This window comes from Hylobates moloch, unplaced genomic scaffold (genome assembly GCF_009828535.3).
Source record: "Hylobates moloch isolate HMO894 unplaced genomic scaffold, HMol_V3 SCAFFOLD_14, whole genome shotgun sequence".
Classification (NCBI taxonomy): Eukaryota; Metazoa; Chordata; class Mammalia; order Primates; family Hylobatidae; genus Hylobates; species Hylobates moloch.
The window spans coordinates 19,963,706-19,988,554 of NW_026652289.1; the positions used below are offsets into that span (position 1 = coordinate 19,963,706).

General features: G+C 40.3%; 1 protein-coding gene across 6 annotated transcripts in view; it reads left to right on the top strand.

Moving 5' to 3' along the window:
• The window catches only part of APP (amyloid beta precursor protein), a 287,239-nt gene that overhangs the window by 57,285 nt on the left and 205,105 nt on the right, over positions 1-24,849 (top strand). For all 6 annotated transcript variants that reach the window (XM_058427839.1, XM_032174825.2, XM_032174826.2 and 3 more), the window contains exons 2-3: positions 2,507-2,674; positions 24,530-24,659. In XM_058427839.1, coding sequence (XP_058283822.1) covers positions 2,507-2,674; positions 24,530-24,659 — 298 coding nt within the window. The remainder of the gene's footprint in view (positions 1-2,506; positions 2,675-24,529; positions 24,660-24,849) is intronic.

Below are 24,849 nucleotides of genomic sequence, written 5' to 3' on the forward strand. Positions count from 1 at the left end.
ACAGACAGACCCTGATACATTGTGGAGTTGCTCAAGGTCTGTGAATAGCAGGAGGCAGGGACTACTGGAGGCCTTCTTGGAGGCTGGCTACCCTGGGGAGAGAAATTGTCAATTAAATGCTCCTTGCGGGGAGGAAATGGAATCAAGGGCATTTGTATTGACCAAGAAGGTAGAATGCTTTCCTTAGACATTGTAATGAACAGATTGTGGATAAACAGAGGTACAGAGCGTTTGAGGCAGAGAGGAGGAGATTGATTCAACAGAATATTTACCAGCTGTGGTAAAGGCTCATTAGTGTCTCCGTACAGTTACCAACATGCTGCCAGAACTGGAAATCTTCGGGACAGGAATGAATTCGGAAGGTGAACAGAATAAAGTACTGTGGGAACAATGGCGATTCCATTAGTGGATTGTACGTTCCTTAAGGGCACGGCCCTCCATAGCATCTGATGTAGGGCTTTATCCACAGATATCTGATTATTATTTGACTTTCTTTAACATTTTTGCAGTGTTATTATCTGTACTACTTATTTCAGTAAGATTGGCAACATTTGCATTTTAATTTCTAAGATCAAGACAATGAATTTCCTCTTAATCCCTCAGGAAAGCTGTGAAATTTAAATTTATAGCGCATTCTACTTAGCCTGCTGCTTTGCATTTGTCAGAGAATGAGACCCCCCAGTTTCATGGAAGTCACAGGAAGTGGCAAGGGGCTCAGATGGAGGAGTTGAGGGGTTCTAGCTATTTCTGCAGATGATCTGGATATTTTGGCATCGGCTGCTTTGACTTAACCATCTGGCAATGTAAAGGCAGAATTTCGTTAAATATTGGAAAAGTTACTTGAAAACATGGTTCTAGAGATTTTGCCAGCAGCTTTTGCACTCATGACTTGGTTCAGTCAAAGACCTGTTTTTTTTGTTGTTGTCATAAGGACCTAGGTCCTCCGTTGGGTTTTGACGAAATATGTGTAAAAATGACTAAAATGGCCAGAGGTATCCTATTTTACATTTATGTGGGAAGAAATGTTTAGAAACTATTTCATTTCTTTAACCGAAAATTTCTCAGTGCAATTTTAGTTGGTGTTTTTCCTCCTGTGGACAGTTTTTAGGAATGATACAAGTTATCATGGAATCACCCAGTTCTTGAGTGTGTGAACGAATGGCTTCTGCTGGAAGTTAATTCTTCTTGGCATGGATGTCTCACATTTCCCCAGCAGCTGGATTTGACAAGGGAGGGTCTATCATGATTAATATGCCTTCTAATTGATTGGTTTAAGTAACACCTTTACTCCTGTGGATATATTTTTCATTTCTTGCCAAATTTTTTTTTCTTTTTGAGATACCAGAAGCTATTAAGTGACATAGTACAGGTATTTCAGGACTTCCATTTTCTCTTTTAAAAAATTTTTGTAAAGGTAATGCCTGTACACAGAAGGGTTTGAAAATACAGAAGGCACCCTTTTTCATGAAGTTATTTTTGTGAAGTGGTCTGTTGCCTGCAATGGTAATAGCTAGGACCCCTTACTTACTACCCAGCAGGCACTATGCAGAGCTGCAACTGAGAAAATGTTTGCTCCTTGCAGATGGTTGGGAGAGGAGACACCAGCACCCTTAACAGACTTTTTAAGAGCTGAGAGAGTGATAACCAGAGAATATTCTGGGGGAAACCAGGTGGGATCGCCAACATACTCAGTTATATTTGTGGATGGTGAATTCTCTTTTTTTTTGAGACGGAGTCTCGCTCTGTCGCCCAGGCTGGAGTGCAGTGGCGCAATCTCGGCTCACTGCAAGCTCCGCCTCCCGGGTTCACGCCATTCTCCTGCCTCAGCCCCTCTGAGTAGCTGGGACTACAGGCGCCCGCCACCACGCCCGGCTAATTTTTTGTATTTTTAGTAGAGACGGGGTTTCACCGTGGTCGCGATCTCCCGACCTTGTGATCCGTCCGCCTCGGCCTCCCAAAGTGCTGGGATTACAAGCGTGAGCCAACGTGCCCGGCCAGTGGATGGTGAATTCTACAGTGAGTTTTTCTGTTCAAAATCATAATACAGTCACTTGCTGACTACCAACACCATGCTTGCTCTCAGTGCTGAGAGGTGGCAGGGCCTGGCAGGCATTGTGCTCTGTGTGAGTCAGTGGAGTTTATTATGAGAATGCGGTAGCCTCCACAGTGATTATATTTATTATAGAAAAACATGTTATTTTGTTGTCAGAACCTTTCAGCAGGTACCACAAAATGTCATATGGGAAAATGTATAAATTTTTAATGAATAAATTCCTTTCGGTATGGTAATTTCCTTCTCTGTTTTAGTGCAAAAGAAAGCACTCTCTCATAGGTGGCTAGAAATGTCTGTAGCATACATAGCACTTGATCTAAAGGAGTGTTGAAGACCGGGCTGATTCCTAATTAAGAATGAGCAAGAATAGAACTCTTTTTGATCCCTGTTCTTCCCCCTAGCCTCTGCCTTGAAGCTATGGATACTATAACTAACTGAAGCTTCTTCTTTCAGGTACCCACTGATGGCAATGCTGGCCTGCTGGCTGAACCCCAGATTGCCATGTTCTGTGGCAGACTGAACATGCACATGAATGTCCAGAATGGGAAGTGGGATTCAGATCCATCAGGGACCAAAACCTGCATTGATACCAAGGAAGGCATCCTGCAGTATTGCCAAGAAGTAAGTCCTCTCCGGTGGCTAGCAGTCCATGTTGGATCACATGCATTTGTTTCCAAAAAATTTAACTTCTTATATTTTGCATCAGTATTTTAACCCTACAGTAAAAATCTTGGTTCCTAATGATTCGCCATACCATTGATATATTTATTTGCATTACCCTATGATATACATATAAATTTTTTAAAATTATGATGTCATATTATGACCATCACTAAACAGTAAAGTTTAAGATGTCTCAGCCCTTTTTTTTTTTTCCTCACTCTGTCTCCCAGGTTGGAGTGCCGTGGCATGATTATGGCTTACTGTAGCCTTGACCTCCTGGGCCCAAGCAGTCCTTCCACCTCAGCCTCCCGAGTAGCCGGACTATAGGCACATGCCACCAGGCCTGACTGATTTTTTTTAATTTTTAGTAGAGATGGGGTCTCCTTGTGTTGGCCAGGCTGTCTGAAACTCCTGGGCTCAAGCAGTCCTCTGGCTGGACCTCCCAAAGTGCTGAGATTACGGGCATGAGCCACCATGCTCAGCCCTCCACTTTCCTTTCATCTTTAGTATATATCTCACCACGGCTCTACAGTCAAGGTCTTTTGGTTAAAAGTGCTAGAATTAATTTTTTTCTGTTACCAGCTTGATACATATTTTAGTTCATTTATATCTGTATGTATTCTATTATATTTTAGTTTTTTCCTCCCTTATTAGTTTTACTTTTTGACTGTTGTGTTTGTTCTATGAAATATACTCGGAAAGCTCACTTTTCACTCATTCTCTGTTGATAAACATTTTCATTGTTCCTGATTTATTTTTTTGGCAAAAGAAAATAACATATTTTTCCTTCTTGCACAAAAAAATACAAAGGGCACTGTTCTGCACTTTGCTTTTTTTTTTTTTTTTAACTTAACTTTATATCCTGGAAATCATCCTTTCTCATTTTGTGGAGATCTTCATTTTTGTTTAATTCTTTGTAGTCTTTTTGCTGTTACTATACAGGGTGCTCCTTTCTTATTCAATTAAAAATAGCTGGAGTTCCAGGCATTTTATCTCACACTTCTTAGATAGTTATCTCTAACATGTGACTGCATCTTAAGAACATTGGAAGTAATTAGTCTTATGCTTGTTGGCAAAGCAAAATTCTTGACACTCATTATAAACAGCAGATAGTCTGGCAACATTTTCTTTTGTTGTAATCCTTTTTGTACTAGAAATTTTTCTTTAGCCTACTTGGATAATGAATGTTTGTTGTTTAATTAATATTACTATTCTATTGAGATCCTTTTATTTTAAATTGTAAATACTAAAATTATTATTAAAAGGTTTAATTTGTTTTGATAGCACTCTGTTTAAGAAAGGACAATCTCTAATTACTAATTGGTGTTTTGAGAAGCAAAAAGCATCTACATTATCACAATATATTACATATTAAGTAATTTTTATCTTGAAAGAGTATGAACCGTGATGTGAAATGATGAATAGTGGAAATCACTAATACTTAAGTTCATTGTATGTATTTTTTTTTTTTAAGATGACGTCTTGCTCTGTCGCCCAGGCTAGAGTGCAGTGGTGCAATCTCAGCTCACTGCAACCTCCACCTCCTGGGTATAAGTGATTCTCCTGCCTCAGCCTCCTGAGTAGCTGGGACTATAGGCACCCATCACCATGCCCAGCTAAATTTTTTTGTATTTTTAGTAGAGACAGGGTTTCACCATATTGGCCAGGCTGATCTTGAACTACTGACATTGTGATCCACCCACCTCGGCCTCCCAAAGTGCTGGGATTACAGGCATGAGCTACCGCGTATGGCCCATTATATGTATTTTTTTCAAGAACATTCTGTGTGCTGATTTACTAAGTGTGGATTGATAATAAATCAGCTTTTGCCTGGGTGTATGACTTTTATAAAGTATCAATTTTAGAAATAATATTCACATTCTGCTGAAAAGTTCTTGTGGTACAATTATGTAGATAAGTTATAAATTTTATAAATCGGAACTCTGTGCATACTTAAATGTTTTTGGTTCCATTTTATTTTTTTAATATATGCATACAGATTTTGTATTCTGAGTGTTAAATAAACTTTTTTTAAAGGCTAGAATTAAAATTTAGTTTATGGCATTGACCAAATTGTCCTTTTCTGGTGAATCGACTGTTTTGATACATGTGTCATAGTTTACATCTAAGTTTTTCCTCCCTTAGTTTTACGTATGAATAACCAGATGTTTTCACATTTGTATGGTGCCATACAAAAATTACTCTTCTTGACCCCGGGAACACCCTGTTTTCCCGTTTCACCTAGAGATCCTACTAATGCCTGGGTAGCTTTACTTTCTGTCTTAGCCTGTTGTTTGTCCCAGGGTGTATTAGTCTGTTCTCACATTGCTATAATAAACTACCTGAGACTGGGTAATTTACAAAGAAAAGAGGTTTAATTGGTTCATGAGTCCGAAGGCTGTACGGGAAGCATGGCTGGGGAGGCCTCAGGAAACTTACAATCATGGCAGAAGGTGAAGGGGAAGCAGACACATGTTCACATGGCTGGAGCAAGAAGGAGAAAGAGTGTGAAGGGAGAGGTGCTACACACTTTCAAACACCCAGATCTCATGAGAACACTGTCACGGGACAGCACTTGAGGGATGGTGCTTAACCATTAAAACCACCCCCATGATCCAATCCCTTTCCACCAGACCCCGCCTCCAACACTGGGAATTACAATTCGACATGAGATTTGGGTAGGGACACAGAGCCAAACTGTATCAAAGTGTTAAGCACAGAGTGGTTCTTCCCAGTTCTGGACTTTACCAGATTGTTGGTGGCCACCATGGGTGGAGAGAATTAGCCCTTTGCTGTCACCTTCCTCTTGGAATTCTGGTATTATCTATCCTCTGCCTACCACCCACCCACGGAAGTCTTGTTAGATGATATACACCAGCCAGATTCTTCAACATTAGGCACCATAAGTAAGAAAGGGCCTTAATGTCATACCTTGTGAGCCATTTTAATGGATTTGGGCTTTATTTTATAGCAACAGGAAGTCACTAGACTTTATTTTTTATTTATTTATTTTTTTGTTTCTTTATTTTATTTTATTTTTGAGACAGAGTCTTGCTCTTGTTGCCCAGGCTGGAGTGCAGTGGCACAATCTTGGCTCACTGCAACCTCTGCCTCCTGGGTTCAAACAATTCTCCTGCCTCAGCCTCCCGAGTAGCTGGGATTATAGGCGCCCGCCACCACGCCTGGGATTTTTTTTATTTTCAGTAGAGACAGGGTTTCGCCATGTTGGCCAGGCTGATCTCGAACTCCTGACCTTGTGATCCACCCTCCTCGGCCTCCCAGAGTGCTGGGATTACAGGCTTGAGCCACCACACCCAGCGTAGACTTTATTTTTTCAAGGAAGCGGAGTGATTGTAGATTTGCATTTAAACAAATCACCCTCTTGCTTTATCACTGTGTCCCCTGCCATATGTCTTCGTTCTCCCAGAGACTGCCATGCTGCAGCCTCTAGCCATGTGCTGTCCAGTACTGTAGCCACTGGCACCATGTGGTTGTTTGGCACTCGAAATGTGGCTAGTGGAAACTGATGTGTGCTGTAAGTGTAAGATAAATATCGTGTCTCAAAGATATAATGTGAGAAAACCGGTAAAATGATCACATTCATTTTTATATAGATTTAACATTGAAGTAGTTATGTTTTGAATATGTTGTTAAATACATCATAAATGTTACTGAGTTGTAACTATGTGATTAAAATTGATTTCACTTGTTTCTTTTGACGTTTCATGTGGCAGCGAGGAAATTGAGGTTCCATGGGCAGCTACATTCTGTTTCCGTGGAACAGTGCTGTTCTCTGTGCTATCCCGAGCCACCAGTGACTCTGAGCTGTAAAGGGTCTTAGATCCCATGATCAGGCAAGTGGGAGAGGAAGGTAGAAATGAGGAGTCCCTCCATACCTTCAACCAGAACTTCATTGCATGTCACAAGTCAGGGAACAAGGCTTGTTTGGGGTCCTTTTAAATACATCTTTCATTAAATACATTTTGATGTAAGATGATTATATGCCTTTCTAGAGCCCTGTGGTGCTCTCTTTCTCCTCAGACATATGTCTTTGGATACTAAGTGTGCATTGATGAACAGAACACAGGGCCTATTCTTTAAAGGGGAAGAAAAGCTTGTAAAATCATAATTTTAGCAATCTAAAAACTACATGGTGACCGTGACACTAATACCACCAGCACTGAGCATTCACAAAGGGTCAGCTACTATGCTAAGTACTTGCACTGGTTTTACCCACTCAGTGACACCTGTGGAGAAGAACCCAAGGAAAGCATCTTGGGGAATTGCAACACTGAAGGCAAACAAAGAGAGACGATTCCCCATGAGAGAGATGAGCAGTGGCCAGAGAGATAGGATAGGAAGTAGGAGGTGTTACATGCTGGAAGTCAAGCCATGTAAATTTCTAAATGAGGGGAAAGATAAGAGTGCAAGCATGATGCAAACAGAAAGCAGTTGAAGTGTAGTTTTTGACAAGGTAAAATCATGTCTGTCATGCAGACTGAACACATGTCAAATATTTTATTCAATTCATTAATGAGATGAACTGTAAGATGTGAAAAATGGAGAGATTTTGACTTGGAGAGATTTAAAATTCCTTCCCCAGCACACTTGAGTTGCATGGCTATGAACAGGAATCATCTGGAATTATCTGGAATATTGCCAAATTATTTCCATGGTACAGGAACACTTGCATTGCTATGAGGTGTCTGCAGTATCCATCTTTACAAAGCTGTAAGGGTGCAAAATAGCTTGTAAGGATGTAAGTAATAAAGGTGTAAGAATTTTAAGGGTGTAAATCGTAAAATAGCTTCTTTAGTAGCAAGTCAACCGGAGGAACATGCTGTAGAATCAGATAATCCTTTCCCCACCACCCTCAGGGTCTGAAAGACAACACCTGCATTTCACTGCTAGGACACCCAGGAATCTCTTTTGCTCATATCTTGTTTTTGGACATTTGTGTGTGTGTGTGACAAAACATTGTTAGGATCTGGCGAATAAAAGGTCATTGTTGACCCTGTGGAATAGCATGGGGAGAAGTTAAGTTGCAGTCCATTGCAGGAAAAACAACGGGGGTCAATGGTGAAGTCAGCTGTGGACTCCTGGAGGAAAGACCTAGAGGCAAAAAGACACAAAGGAAAGGCTTCGTGATTTTGTTTTTTAAATGGAAGGAATTTGGGCCGAAGGAAGCCTAAACTAAACTGTGGGAAGGACTGATATCCATCCTAAGCACTAGCCGCTGGTGTCTCTAAGAACTGGCTTTTGGCCGAGCTCCGTGGCTCAGACCTGTAGTCCCAGCGCTTTGAGTGAGAGGATCGCTTGAGCCCAGGAGTACAAAGTTACACTAAGCTATAACTATAGTACTCAGTTCTGTAAGAACTAGGCAGAAAGGAGATCCAGTAGATATGTGATTGGCTGGGTCTTGGAAAGGGGAGGGAACATCTCCTTTTCTGAGGAAGAATGGGGAGATAGTAAGGGTGGGTTAATTAGGCAGTTTCTTTTTTGCCAGGTGATAAAAACCCCCTAAACAGTTTGTATTTTATATATTGAGAATATTTTCTCCCACTGATGGGAAGGATCATAGTGAGGGGGATGCTTACCCAATTTCTTAAAAATGTACACAGAAATGAGATCCCTAGGTGCTGGAACCGAGAGTCAGTACTGCCTAAAACTTCCCCATTAGAGTCTCTTTTGTTTCCGCCTACCTTCCTGCTATGTGTTTACTCCTTTTCTCCTGCTAAGATGGGCGTCCTGGAGGAGACCAGGGACGTTGGTGGCCACGACCTCTGGTAGTTAGTCCCAGTTTGGCATCCCAACTTTGTTATGCCCATGGGCATTATCAGGGAGTGCTTGTGGTTGGCACTGCTTTGAGTTACACATCTGCCCTTGGAGCTGCCACCGTATCGTCAGGGACTCAATATCAGGACTAGCCCATCTTGGCCCTGTGGGTGTGGCCATGTGGTGTGGGGAGAGGAGCTGTTACCAGAAGAGGAATGAAGAATGGCATGGGCGAAATAGAAGAATGACCCCACTGCTGCAACACAGTGGGTATGGATTAGAAAAGGCTTGTAGGCTGGACAGGGCGAGGTGAGGGAGTGCATCATGCATTAGGACTTTAAGTGGCTTTTTGGGGAGTATTGAGCAGGCAGCAGGGAGAGAAGTTTACTCAGAAATTTTAGACAGTGTTGACATTTTCTATCAAATTGTGCATCTTGAATTCTCTAGAACATTCTTTATAGATATTTCAGGATCTTCCTGCCACTTTCCACATTGTAGCTATTCTGGTGTTTTTCTTTTATAATTAGAAATAATGAATAGTTCTCATTTGTAGGCTTGGATTTTCGTGTGTGTGTGTGTGTGTGTGTGTGTGTGTGTGTGTGTGTGTGTGTGTGTGTGCATGTGTTGGAAAGTTTATTTTGCCTTCCTTTTTTTAACTTCATGTTTTTATTTTTTAAACAGTATTGATGGATTCATTGCTAGGAGCCGCAAGGAAAAGAATACTCTCAACAATGTTACCATGTTTCTTTCTCACAGGTTTTATAAGTTGTATTATTTTTATATTTTCAAAGTTACAATCTTACCGTCTCCTCTGTTGCCATAATTCTCATTCATAGGGTCGGTCTTTAACTGGACTCATTGCTTACAGCTAGTCTTTTCATCAAATGATCTCAAACCCTGTATTATGTTAATATTTTGATTCCCTTTTGTTGGATGACTTCATCTTAATCATTCTTATTGTTGAACAGTGTTTTTCTTATTGTTGAACAATTGCTTCATTAGGTATAGAATTCCTGGTTGATGGGTGTTTGATTCAGCACCATGAAAATTCACAGTATTCTGGTATCCGTCACTGGGCAAATTCTTCTTCTTTTTTTTTTTCTTTGAAAAAAATGCGTGGAAACCATTAGTTACCATTAACAGAGCTACTCATTTAATGATTTTTTTTTTTTCTCCCGATAGTGGTGGATGAATTTTTTACTTTGTGTTCTCACTTTGTGTCTCTCATGACCAAAATATTTTAGAGAGAGCTAGCTGGCTAAGTCTGAGGTGGCTGTTAGCAGTCTGGTCCTAGGATAGAACAAAACCAACAGAACTCATCACTGTCACGTCATTTTGACTTTTTGCTCACCAGTTTAACTTACTTGTTTAATTTGTTTTTCCAAAGGATTGCTTTGCATTATACATGTTGGTGCTTAGCTTAACGTGATCGTTGACTGTAAATTATCTACTCTGCTCCTTTCAAAGTCTCATGCTTCTCTGAATTTGTATTTTGTGTTACTGGCTTGTTTTGTTGTTATCATTCATAGTGTTTTCTTTGCCCTTGATTTCTTTGATCCAGTTTTTGGTCAAGAGCAAGATTCAAGAGAAAAAGTAAAAACACAGTCTTTTATCTTTGCTCTTGGTTATAAACTCTTGTAAAGTTTGAGAAGATAATTTGGATCTTATGGTTTAAATTGAGTCTTTGTTTAATCCCAAGTCTTCCAAATTCTTCGTGCTTGTGTATTCTTTCCTCTTTTCCAATCATAATAGTTTTGCTTCTGCCTAGTCATCGTTCAAATACCTGCCTTTCAATGCATTTAAAAAATATTTTGTGTTAGCATCATTTGAGATTTTTCCCCCCTTTTTTTTCAAGTATGTATTGAGGACTGTTATGGGATGAATGTTTGTGTTCCCCCAAAATTTAGATACTGAAACCCTAACCCCAGTCATGATGGTATTCGGAGATGATACCTTTGGGAGGTGATGATTGTTAGATGAGGTCATGAGTATGTGCCCTCGTGATGGAACTAGTGCCCTTATAAGAAAACATACCAAAGAGCTTGCCTTTTTCTCCCTGCTCAAAGAAGAGTCACATGAGGACACAGCGAGGAGGTGGCTGTCTGCAAGCAAGGAAGAGAGACCTCACCAGAACTCGGTCATGCTGGCACCTTGGTTTTGGACTTCCAGCTTCCAGAGCTGTGACAAAAGACATTTTTGTTGTTGAAGCCATTCACAGTGAGGCAGCATTTTGAGCTAAGACAAAGACCTACTGTGGCTTCTGTAGGCAAAAGCCCTACAGACCCCAAGTGTTGTGAGAATTAACATTTCTAGGGATCATGCCTTACAGTGGATTTTATCCAACACTTAGCTCCGACTTAGAGCACGCTAGTCATCATTAGGTAAATGCTTGAGGATGGTCAATTTCTGGCACAGAGATTGGAGCGGTATGGGCAGGAGTTCTGTATCCAGCTTATGCTGAGAGAGCCGCCCATAAAATGGAGCCTGTGCTTTCCTTTTGCAGAGATCATTTCTTTCCATTGATAGAATTCTTTTTTTTTCCTTTTTCTTTTTTTTTTGACAGACTCTCACTCCATCGCCCAGGCTGGAGTGCAGTGGCATGATCTCAGCCCGCTGCAACCTCTGCCTTCTGGGTTCAAGTGATTCTCATGCCTCAGCCTCCTGAGTAGCTGGGATTACAGGTGCATGCCACCACATGTGGCTAATTTTTGTATTTTGGTGGAGATGGGGTTTCACCATGTTGGCTAGGTTGGTCTTGAACTCTAGTGATTTACCTGCCTTGGCCTCCAAAAGTGCTGGGATTACAGGCATGAGCCACTGCGCCCAGCCTTCCATCAACAGAATTCTAAAGAGATGTTTAGGCAAGAGTTTGTGGAATGTTGGCCCATAGTCCAGATTTGCCTTCAGTTTATTTTTATCCATTTCGAATGCAAAGGCCATGATAACTCAATAGTAAAGTCATAAATCCATAGTATGACATAAAATATTTGGTTGTAATATTACGAAGTATGCTTTGTACACATTAAGCATACAAGATCCTTATATTGTTCTTTTTGTTTAGTGTTTAGAGTAGTTTGTGTGAATCATAGATGACCACAGCAGACTCTGAGTTGTTATTTTCTTTTGGCATTCCTTGATAGAAAACAGTGCCTTTCCTCTGTTCTATACTAGAAGCAAGAAGTGCCTCTCATAGCATTATGGAAACAACTCAAATATGACTACATCAATTATTCATCTTTTTTTTTGTTGTTTTTTGAGACAGAGTCCCACTCCATCAACCAGGCTGGAGTGCAGTGGCGCAATCTAGGCTCACTTCAATCTTTGCCTCCTGGGCTCAAGCGATTCTTGTGCCTCAGCCTCCAAGTAACTGAGTTTACAGGTGCCCATCACCATTCTCGGCTAATTTTTTAACTTTTACTTGAGATGGGGTTTCACCGTGTTGTCCAGCTGATCTCGAACACCTGACCTCAAGTGATCCACCTGCCTTGGCCTCCCAAAGTGCTGGAATTACAGGTGCGAACTACTGCGCCTGGCAGTCATTCATCATTTAACAGCATAAAGTGGCCACTTGCCTTAATAAACTATTATAGTACCAAAATTTTGGCCTGAGGAATTTATAAATATAAATAGAACAAAACAAAAATAATATTACCCTTGAAACATATTCTAAAACCAGGGGCTAAAAATTAGAATTGTTAGATTTTGTTGTCCTGTTTCTTTGGGATGAAATGAAGTTTTTTAAAAAACATAAGTTTTATTTAAACCAAAGGCTTTGGGATTCGAGAAGAATAAAGGAAGTGTACTTCAATTCTACATCTCAAGAATCTATTTCTTCCCAAATTTAATACAGGCAAATTAGTCTATATTTATTGGGCACGTTAGGTTTTTGTGTCAGGTGTTGCTGAGTAGCGGGATACCATTCTTGGCCCATAAAGACCTTATAAATCTATTAATACAATTAAATTGTGGAGAAAATTTAGAAAATTGCAAAGGTAGAATGAGGTTGCAAATTAGAGGGTCATATTCTGGAGATAAGTGGAAGCTATGGCAGATTTTTAGCATGAATGCTTTCTGGTCAAGACACTTTTAGAAAAATTAGCTTGTTTCCAAGAGTAGGTTAGATTGGGGAGAGAAGGAATTCAAATTACAAAATAATAGTGTGAAAAGTATTGTGGGAGATCATCCCGTCCATCCCCTCATTCATGATACCCTGAGGTGCTGTATTAAGGGCATCATTGCTCTTTGTCACCCGACCAGTCCGGGAAGGCTGCCTGTTCAGTCTTAGACTGTGTCCTCACAGTCTTAAACCATGTCCTCACTTTATGATAGAAACACACAGGCAAGTGTTGTAAAAGTTACATATTGTCAGTTAAACAAGAAATTGGATAAGTCCCCATACTATTCTTCCTCTTTTAAAGAGAGAACTTGGGCCGGGTGCAGTGGCTCACACCTGTAATCCCAGCACTTTGGGAGGCCGAGTCGGGCTGGTGACAAGATCAAGAGATCAAGTCCATCCTGGCCAACATGGTGAAACCCCGTCTCTACTAAAAATACAAAAATTAGATGGGCATGGTGGCGCACGCCTGTAGTCCCAGCTACTCGGGAGACTGAGGCAGGAGAATTGCTTGAACTCGGAGGCCAAGGTTGCAGTGGGCCGAGATCACGCCACAGCACTCCAGCCTGGCAACATAGTGAGACTCCATCCCCCTGCCCAAAAAAAAAAGAAAAAAAGAGAGAGAGATAACTTGAAACAGGCTCTTCCAGCCTCTGTATTCCTATTAATAATATGCAGTGCACTTCTTGAAGCTAGGGGCTAGGGGCTTCCTGAAGGTGTTGGTGTCTCTGGTAACTTACACTGCAGGGCAGGTCTCTGGAGGGAACTTTGAACAGGTTAAGCCTCAAATGCAGGCAGAGATTTCCAATTAGGAAAGTTAGGTGAATGTGGCTTTATCATCTCTTTTACTGGTTTACAGGTATATTCTCTTTCTCCTGTTTTCTTTTCCACCATTTAACATTATCTATTCTCTGTCTCTTTAACCTTCTGGCTTTAAATGAACAGTCGCTTCGTCTGTAGATTAACAGGATCAACAAACAAAGCACAGCAGTGCCTGGACAAAGCAAAAACTGCCTGTTAGATGAGTTGAGCAAAACCATTTCCTTTGCCCAACTTTCTCTCTAAAATACATTAACTGAACATGGGATTCCCAGACAAGAATTGTTTCTCAACCTTTCTTTTTCCATTCTACAGTTGTATGAAATTAAAATTAAAAAGCAAACAACAGAGGTGGTCTTTTTAATCTTACCAAGTTGGAAGGTATACTATATACATTATCCTGTGGTAGAAGGTCTGGTACATTCTTGACCATTATTACTTTGCTATGGGCACCCTTCACCCTTGTAGGCTGAAAACTGACAAATCATAGGCACATATACATTGTGGTTTTGGAATTTGAAAGATCTCAAATTCATATTGAGTGAGACAGTTTTTGAATGGAGGGATCAGGCTGTCTGTATGTGAGTATGGATATATTTTATGCATTTCTGGTCTGTATAAATGTAAGGATTGCTTTACTGACCGTAGGATTTCTTCTAGTGCTAAAAAAGTTGAAGCCAGTTTGAATATTTTAAAATAAGAAAATTAGCTCTACATTGAAAGAGAGAGAATAGCAGAATCTAGGCTATGTGTACACATCTGCTCGTGTTTTCACATTTGTCTCCTGTCCTATTTATTTTGATTTCTCTCTCATCTCTTCCCCCACCCCACCCCCCATTTGTTTTTCATTCAACACTTTGAGATTAGAATAGCTTATCTATCAAACAAGGTTCTTTGACAGGATTTTCCAACTCTGAGTATGAAAGTGTGGATATAACAATGTATTTATATAGAATGTCAGAAGCAGAGTTTGGCCAGATTATTGGGAAATATTCTAACACCCTGCAGCATTTTACCGCCTTTGCTTTTACATAAGGCCATCACTTGGAAACAGCATGCTGATACCTTGCATTACTTCAGCAGCATTTCATCAGCTGCACGCTGCCTCTCAGCGCCTCATTAAGTTGCAAGCAGAGAATGTTTTCGTTTTCCAGTTCTCTTTCTCAATTAAATTCGAGATCCTATTTTCAGTATTCCTCATTATTAAAAGAATTTTTGTTGAGAATAGTTTAAGATGTGATATTTCTTTGTATTCCAGGAAAATTTAAAGAATGTCATTGAAATCCAGAAACAGAAGTATATATGGTCTAGGACATGCTTTGTCTTGGTTTATATGCCTAAGTCCGAGTAGTTTAAACTTTATAATTAATATACTCTTTGAATGCTTAGAAATGGCATTGATTTTAGTTGTTCTAGTTTTATCTTAAATAAATTGGAGTAATTACTAACTCAGAGGATTATGATGTGCTGTGCTACACATAAAACATTTGCAACGATGTCTGGTACTTAGGAAACCCTCAGTTATGACATTTTTCTTACTTTCTTCTTGGATATGTTCTTTGAAAAAGGGACTGGTATGGAAAAGCTTTGAGAAGATGAAAATATACAAGATAGGCTGTCTCTGAAACATTTTGCTGTAGAGCATTTGATTCTCTGTTTCATGTATATATTCATATATGCTAGCTGCAGTCATGCAGACACAATTTGGATCTTGGGTTTTTTTTTTCCTTTTTCACATGCAGTTATAAATTTAGGAAACTGGCTGTTTCCTCTAGACTAAATGTATTTATTTAAATTTTCAGTGCTTTAAATGCAAAATTCCAAGCTTATGTACAAGTAGAAAGAATAGTAAAATGAACCCTCCCATCTACCTGTCACTGAATTGCAGTAATGATCAAATCTAGTCACTCTTGTTCCTGAGTCAGTCTGGAATGCAGGTTTTTTCCCTTAACTATTCAGGTTCTCCAGCAACCCTGGCAAAACACATGCGGGTTTCAGCTCATCTCTTTCAGTGACCTGTAAATTAAGACGTGCTAAAGCATCACATGTTACTCATGGACGTTTTGTTAATATATTTAAAACATTTTATTAGTACCACATAATTGTTAGTGTTTTCAAAAAGAAATACCTTTGAGAATTTGGCTAAAGATGAGTTTTAAAAATTGAATGACTAAATAGAAAAGTAGGCAAACTGTTTTCAGAATTAGTAGCAATTTCCAATTCCGTTTACTCTGTTCATTAACTTTGTTTTCAGCCTTTTGTTAGCCATGTTTGATTTTGTGTTTTTGAAATACTTTTGGTCATAATTCGGACTTTTAGCATTAATCACCTGTCTTAGGTGGTCTGTTTACAAAAGGGACTTTTAGGTTCTCCATTTGCCCTTAATGTTGGAAATAGACACCAAGTTTCTGTAGGACTCTGACAACATATGGCTTTACAAAGTTTTTTTTAAATACATATATTTCTCTTCTTGGCTTTCTTAAATATCAGTGTCTTTTCTTGCTTTACGTATTTAGCAACTTAAATGTCATCTTGACTGAGATCAATATATTTCCAACTTGGAGAGATAGTGAGAAGAGAGACTTCAGATTTTTAAAATGTGGAACAAAACATTCTGATGGTGACCAGGTTTTAAGGTATTTCTTCAGTAGACAAAACTACTTAGGCTACCAATGATAAGCTTTTAATATTAATAATAATTATATATAAAAATATTAATATAAGATCTAAGATGTTTCTATTCTCCCTCTTTCCTAGTTGTTAGGATTTGGAATTTCTTATGCACTCTTTTTTTTTTGAGACGGAGTCGGGCTCTGTCGCCCAGGCTGGAGTGCAGTGGTGCGACCTCAGCTCACTGCAAGCTCTGCCTCCAGGGTTCACGCCCTTCTCCTGCCTCAGCCTCCCGAGTAGGTGAGACTACAGGTGCCCGCCACCATGCCCGGCTAATTTTTTGTATTTTTTAGTAGAGACGGGGTTTCACCATGTTAGCCAGGATGGTCTTGATGTCCTGACCTCGTGATCCACCCACCTTGGCCTCCCAAAGTGCTGGGATTACAGGCATGAGCCACTGTGCCCGGCCTATGCACTCTTAAAATTATTTCGTGTACTGATACATTCACTTTCAATGATAAAACATGGCTGTGTGACCAGGTAGGTAGGCTGCTTTTCAGATTCCTGTACTAACTGAATGGGCCCCATTAGCCCAAGTGAGAGCTTAACTTGTCACTCTTCCTAAATGTCTTCCTCAGCTGAGTGCTTATTTACAGTAATCTACTGCTTCTTATAGCAGATGCTATGATTTATATAAGCTGTTATATCTACTTGGAAGAACAATATTGAAAGGCATCAAGATACTTATTTTCCTCAAAAGCCCATAATCCAACAACTATTTAGAATATCTTATTTAAGAGATAGGTTTATAATACCCAAAGGGAACTTAATATATACTGAAAGTCCCTGATTGAATGGATTCTGACCTTAACCAGAAATATTAATTACATGCTTATCAGACACTTACTGTGCTATCCCAGGGTTGGCCACTGTTGAGGGAACACCAGATGAATCATATTGTCCCTGCCTTCAAGGATTATATATTGTAATAGGACAGACAGCCCATCAGCAGAATAGGAGGTAGAAAGTGGTCAGGGATCAGATAACGTGATCAAGGAAAGTGGAGGATGCAGTGGTGGGATAGAATGGTCTGCACACAGAGATTGAGGGGATCATGTGGTGGGAATTAGTGAACTAGTGTGCAAGCCGGGCCTTTTGCTTGGCTTTGGTTCAATTGGAAGGAGCATAAAGCTACTAAAGTAGCTTATGTTTAGAAATAGGGCTTATTGAAGGGGACAAGGCATCTCCTAGAATCCAAATGCACATCCCAAGACTCACAAGAGTTAGAGGGCACAGGCAGGCCCTGTCAGATCCGGTCTCTGCCAGATCCAGTCTTGTCTGTTTCTCATCTTCCCTTATCTGTCTGGGTATTTCTGTTTTCCTTTCCTGGACTAACTGCTTCTTCCAGATGCCTAGTTTGAGTCCACCCATGATTTTTTGGGGGGTTTTCTTTGTTTTTTTGTTACGTTTTGTTTTTGTTTTTGTTTTGAGGCAGGGTCTCACTCTGTTGCCCAGACTGGAGTGCAGTGACGGGATCACGGTTCACTGCAGCCTCGACCTCCTCGCTCAAGCTGTCCTCCCAACTCAGCCTCCCGAGTAGCTGGGACTATAGGTGCAAGCCACCATGCACCCATGGGTGTTGACATGCCACCTGTGGCTCAGACTTATCCTCACCTCCAGTCAAGTTTCTTCCTTATCTAGCGACAGCCTTTGTGTGTTCATGAAAGCCCTTGAGGGAGAGAATGCTACGTACAGTTTGGTTTTCTTGGGCTCTAATAAGCTATAGGGATGGCGCTGCAGAGTTGAAATACAGTCACTAATGAGTCCTCCTTCAGAGAGCTGAGGGTGGGAGAACCACCTAAAAGGAGTTGGGGGTCAGCAGCCTCCTGATAGTCTGAAAGCCAAAGATGATAGATGTGGGGCTCCACGGGGAGGCTATAGCTTGCCACGTTGTGTTTTCTGCCCTTGAGGAAAGCTTCTTTTCACCAGGCAGGCAGTACAGATACGTACTTAATAGCGATGTGAGGCACACTGATAAATACCAGAAAACATTCCCTAAGAGGGGTTAGCATTATTTCGCTGTGTGCAGAGGAGGTTTGTCCATGTGGGGGGATCCTAATGGGCTTAGGCCGTTGAAGTGTAGTCTAAGGGATCTTAGGTAAGAGTGTGTTTGGAACACAGTGTATGTATTTATACAGCAAATGCTCTGTGTGGCTATAATTTAGGAAAATTTGTAGGAATTGAGGACAGCTTATTTTTCTACTAGCTGACAGAGGCCTGGGTTTGCTTCTGCTTTAAGTATAAGTATCTCAAGTCCTTTTTTAAAAAGGAAAATCAAGAAAATAGTCGGAATTGGGTTTCACCTAAGAAGCATTTTAGAAAAGAAGGGGAGTATGAGAGTTAGGATTTGCTAATGTTTGCTGTATTAGCAAATTACTTGCACTGCTTGTCATATTAGCAATACATGTACGTTTTGGAAAACACATGCAAATTAAACAGCTTAGGCCGGGCGTGGTGCTCAAGCCTGTAATCCCAGCACTTTGGGAGGCCAAGGCGGGCGGATCACGAGGTCAGGAGATCGAGACCATCCTGGCTAACACGGTGAAACCCCGTCTCTACTAAAAATACAAAAAATTAGCCGGGCGTGGTGGCAGGCGCCTGTAGTCCCAGCTACTCGGGAGGCTGAGGCAGGAGAATGGCGTGAACCCGGGAGACGGAGCTTGCAGTGAGCAGAGATCGCGCCACTGCACTCCAGCCTGGGCAACAGAGCGAGACTCCGTCTCAAAAAAAAAAAACAAAAAAAACAAAAAAAAAACACAAAAAACAGCTTAAGGAACTTCTATCTTTATTTCCTATGTAAGGTTTGAGATGCTGCAAAGAAAATACTAAAACATTGAACCGATACTTAAAATTCTAGTAGTCTTCCCATATCTGCAGAGGATACCTTCCAAGACCCTCAGTGAATTCCCAAAACCTTAGATAGTACCAAACCCAATATATTCTATGTTTTTTTCCTATGTGTACATACCTGTGATAAAGTTGAATTCACAAATGAGGCACAGTAAGTGATTCACAACAACTAATAATAAAATAGAGCCATTATGACACTCTGCTACCATCACTGCTCTTTCGCTTTGGGGCCATTATTAAGTCAAGTAAGAGTTACTTGAACACAAGTGCAATGATCAAGTGATCAATGGGCAGGTAGCATGTGCAGCATGGAGATGCTGGACAAAGGGATGATTCACTTTCTGGACTGTGTGGGTTTGAGATTTCATCACACTACTCATAATGGTGCGCAATTTAAAACTTATTGTTGGCTGGGCATGGTGGCTCATGCCTGTAATCCTGGTACTTTGGGAGGCCAAGACAGGAGGATCTCTTGAGGCCAGGAGTTTGAGACCAGCCTGGGCAACATAGGATGACCCTGTCTCTTTCTTAAAATTAAATATAGGCTGGGCACGGTGGCTCACGCCTGTAATCCGAACATTTTGGGAGGCCAAGGCGGGTGGATCACGAGGTCAGGAGATCGGGACCATCCTGGCCAACATGGTGAAACTCCGTCTTTACTAAAAATATAAAAATTAGCCGGGCGTGGCGGCATGCACCTGTAGTCCCAGCTACTCAGGAGGCTGAGGCAGGAGAATCGCTTGAACCTGGGAGATGGAGGTTACAGTGAGCCGAGATTGCACCACTGCACTCCAACCTGGGCGACAGAGCGAGAGTCCATCTCAAAAAATAATAATAACAATAAATTAACTAAATAGAAAAATAAAACTCGTTTATTTTTAGAGCTTTCCATTTAATATTTTTGGACTGAAACTATGGAAAGCAAAACCACAGATAAGGGAGGACTACTATAATTATGATAAGAATCAGGAACTTAATCTAGCCACGAGGACATTTGTGTTTCTGATTATTTAAATTTTTATTCTTGTCTAAAATGTTGAACTATATTTGTATTTATATCTTTAAATATAAATGAACTATATATCTTTATAAGTGAGCTATATATTTATATTTTTATATAAATATAAATATTTTTATATCTATGTAAACATAAAAAGGCTTTTTTTCCTCTCTGGATGTTTACTGGGATTATTTAATAAAAACTTAGGGATGATATTGGGAATTTTTGTTGGAATTTTAAATTTTAACACGTTTGTTTCTTTTTTTGTTTTGTTTCGTTGTTTGCTTTCTGAGCTGGGAGTTGGTTGTGCATGTGGCAGTCGCTTTACCTAAAGGGTCTTGCTCTGCTTCAGAAGAATTTTTGTTACCTTGATTGCTAATGTTCTCCCCCTTAAATAAACCTCCTGACGTTAGAACAGCAAAACTGCATTATCTTTGGAAAATCTTAATAATCCCTTATCTCTGAATAAAGGTAACTGAATCAGGTTGAATTTACTGCTTCCATTTTAATAGGGCAGTAGGAAAACTACGCATGGGCTTTATCTGGTTCAATTTTTTTTTTTTTTTTTTTGAGACCGAGTCTCGCTCTGTCACCAGGCTGGAGTGCAGTGGTGTGATCTCAGCTCACTGCAACATCCGCCTCCTGGGTTCAAGCGATTCTCCTGCCTCAGCCTCCCAAGTAGCTGGGATTTAACAGGTGCGTGCCACGACGCCCAGCTAATTTTTGTATTTTTAGTAGAGACAGGGTTTCACTATGTTGGCCAGGATGGTCTTGATCTCTTGACCTCGTGATCCACCCGCCTCGTCCTCCCAAAGTGCTGGAATTACAGGTGTGTGCTACTGCGTCCGGCCTGGTTCAAATTTTATAATCTCCACATCCATCTGCGTATTAACAGTTGTCATTGTCGGTGTTATAGAGAGACAAGCTGAAGCACAGAAAATAACACACATGTCCTAGATTTCCTGGTGGGAACTGGAAGTAAATTCTGTGTTTGGCTGATCGCTGTATAAAGTTCTAGTACTAGTCTTTAGGGAAAAGCCCCATCTTCATGGATTTTAATTTGTCAATTTGCAATTCTACCTACTCGGAAATAGTCAACCTAATCAGTTACTGCCTTGTTGCGCCAATTATTACCATAGGAATCTGAAGATGGTATGCAACCAACAGGAAAAAGAGATCCTTTTCTCCTGGTAATCAGTTTGTACCCTACAAACAATTCGTTGGTTTAAAATTGTATAGAGGGAACCATGATGTGAATGTGGCTGCTACTGGGTTTATAGAAAACCGATGACTCCTGAGGAAATTCTCAGCAGGGTTGTCTTTCAGTGAAGTGGCAGCTAGAACCCTTTAGAAAAATGCAGTAACTCACACTTTACTGCACATAAAGTCATGTCCCTCAGGGTGGACTCTCAAGTGTCATACAGTTTATGACTCATGAGTGCTGCAGCTTTGTGATCTAATAAACAAGTAAAGACGGTGGGAGAATTATATTCCTGTACAAAAAGCCACTTCACCTTTCATTATATAGGAAAAAAGCCATGGGAATATTAAATTTTTAGTGGCATTTTTAAGTTGAGCATTTTCTGTGATCTAAAGTGCCTGCATTGAGATATTAAGATACTTAAGAACAAAGTAAAATAAAGAGAAGTATTAATAGCTGGATCCCTTTGGAGCTAGGTTACTGTGGCAGTGGTTTCAAGAATAACTCTCTCAACACCCACCCCAGGATTCTGATTTAGAGATTTTTTTGTGTGTTGTCATAGCATATACCTCTACCACTGAATTTATCCCCTGCTGCTACACTGATTGATACCTTATTTTTAAATTTTTGTTTTTAAAATAGACAGTTTTTTTAGAGCAGTTTTAGGTTCACAGAAAAGTTGAGAGGAAGGTACTTGCTACCTGCACACATGCTTAGCCTCTCCTATTATAAACATCCTCCACAGAATGGTACGTTTGTTACAATTGATGAACTGACACTGATACATCATTAGCACCCAAAGTCCATAGTTTCCCTGAGGGTTCACTCCTGGTGGTATACATTTTTGGGTTTGGACAAATGTATAATGACGTATGTCCATCACTGTAGTGATGTACAGTGAGTAGTTTCACTGCCCTAAAAATCCTGTGTGCTCTATCTGTTCATCCTCCCCCCGCCACCAACTACCCAAACCCCTGATCTTTTTAGTCTCCATAGTTTTGCCTTTTCCAGAATGTCGTATAGTGGGAAGAATGTCACATAGTATGGAGCCTATTCAGATGGGCTTCTTTCACTTAGCAATATTAGTTAAGTTCCTCCATGTCTTTTCATGGGTTCATAGCCCATTTCCTTTTAGTGCTGAATAACATTCCATTGTCTAGGTGTGTACCCCATAGTGTTATTTATCCATTCACAGTACCTTATTTTTTAACTGATTTTTTGGGGTCTGGGACTAAGGTGAGGTAAACAAGGCACTCAGGAATTGAGATTAAGAATTTTTAATGTAATATTTTTAAAAATCAAAATTACTACAAAAAAACTCCACAATGAACAAAATATCAACTTTTTAGACAAAGATTGAGTCACGCTCAGTTGACATATAAAGCCCATGCATAGTTTTTCTACCACCGTAACTATTAAAATGGAAGCGGTAAATTCAACCTGATTCGGTTACTTTTATTCAGAGATAAGGGATTATTAGTTTAGATTTGCCAAGCCCTCTGAATGTCATGGACAATCATAAGCGAAATTCCGTGTATCATCTAACTCCCCACGGACGTTATCTTGCTCAGAAACCTTGTTCTCCCTCCAAAGAAGGCGCTGCTTCTCCTGTAGCCTTCTCAGGTCGAAGTTTTTTTTTCTCAAAATCCTCACAGCGTTGCCCCTAGAGGTGGGAATGTCCTCTTTTCCTCTTCGTTTTTGTTTCCAAACCACTCTTCCTTTCTCTTCCCTAAAAGCCTCCCCCACCTCAGCTTGAAGTGCGTGCTTTCAGACAAATCACTTTGCTCCTCCACCTGTCGGTCATCCCCACACCTCTTTCTACCTCATCGATGTGCACCACTCAGACTTTGAAGATTTTAGCTCCTGCCTTGCTGTCATCCGGTGTAGCCGCTCATTTGCTGATTCTTAAGTGATCCTAATATTGATCTCAGTGATCCTTCCAATATTCCAGTTTGTCAGTTCATGATTCTTATCCCTCCAGTGACCTTGTTTTCATCATTCTCCATCACCCATTTCTTACAATAGTCGTATTATACTCCTTGCAATGACCATTCACTGCAACTCCTCCAAGATTTTAATTTCAATTATCTGACTCTGCAAGTACTACTTATTACCACCTCACTTTCTCCAGTCCTGTACGCCACACATTCTTTAGCCCCTGGAGTGTGATCAGTGGACTCAAACTCCACTGGTCCTACCACCTTTTACCTGTGTCTTATTCCCCTCATGTTCTCACTTTTGCCACTTGAGATTGCATGGCCCAGCATTCTTATCATTCCCTTGCTTATACCATCACTTCTCTATTCATTGTTATTTATCTGGCAAAACAGCCACCCTGTTGAAATGCAAGATTTATGCAAGGGAATGCACATTTTTGAAATAGATTTTTACGTTTATGTTTTTCTTTCAAATCTCTACTCATTAATAAATAGAAGTGGTTTGATAGTTCACAAATGTGATTTAATTGATCGAGTTTCACATTTCATTCTAAGTGCTCAGTTAAACTCTATGATTTATTCACAACAGTAATCAAAGCAAGAGTTTGTACTTAGTTATAGGAGCAAAGAGAATTCATGAGTTTATTTTTATCTAAATGACACCCTTGATAACTTTTCGATAAATTATTTTCATGTAAATTACTTGGAATAAGAACAGGATTTTTATATAGAAAGTTTTCTATGTGTCATATCCTGTAAAATGTTTGTCCGATTAGTGAGATATAGGGGGAGGTTGAATTTTACTAAACATAATATCCCCAGCCATATCTACTGTAACATTTGTTTAGGACATTACAGACTATTATCCTACACCAATTTATTTCACATCAAAAATCACCCCCTGCTTGTAAGAACCCTCCTTTCCCCCTCTTGTTTCTATTTTAGCTCCTCTGGAAAAATAATATTTTAAGTCTAAATGAGTGCAATAAATTAAAAGTTGCATTGCTTAATATTTTGAATAGAATGGCTAGATGCTTGTCATTTGCATCTTTTTCTTTCTACTGAATTTCTTTAGCTTGGTCAGAGGTAGAGTAGGCTTGACTGTTAGGGGATAGCAGTACAGGTTGAGTAACCCAAATTTAAAAATCCAGAGTCTGAAATGCTCAAAAACCCAAAACTATTTGCGTGTCAACATGATGCTCAAAGGAAATGCTCATTGCAGTACTTTGGATTTTGGTCTTTTTGGATTTCAGAAGCTCAACCAGTAAGTATATAATGCAGATGTTCCAAAATCGGAAAAAGTCAGAGACCTTGAAAGCACTTCTGGTCCCAAGCATTTTGGATAAGGGACACTCCACCTGTACCTTACAGTGGAGGCTCGTTAGATGCTTGTACATGCCAGCCCCTGCCTCAAGTAACAATTGATTCTTTTTGTGTGCTCCCCCAGGTCTACCCTGAACTGCAGATCACCAATGTGGTAGAAGCCAACCAACCAGTGACCATCCAGAACTGGTGCAAGCGGGGCCGCAAGCAGTGCAAGACCCATCCCCACTTTGTGATTCCCTACCGCTGCTTAGGTGAGCCGGCCGGCTGTGAAGCTGGTGTTGACTGGGGGCCTGGTCTTGAGGGAGGAAAAAGAGGATGCTCCTGTTAGGTCACATACACAGACTTGTTCTTCAACACATTGCCACTCTGTGTTGTACTGTGTTTTGGACTCTTGCAGTTACATTCTGTGCACTGACACTACAGGAGCAGTATTTTTGAGTT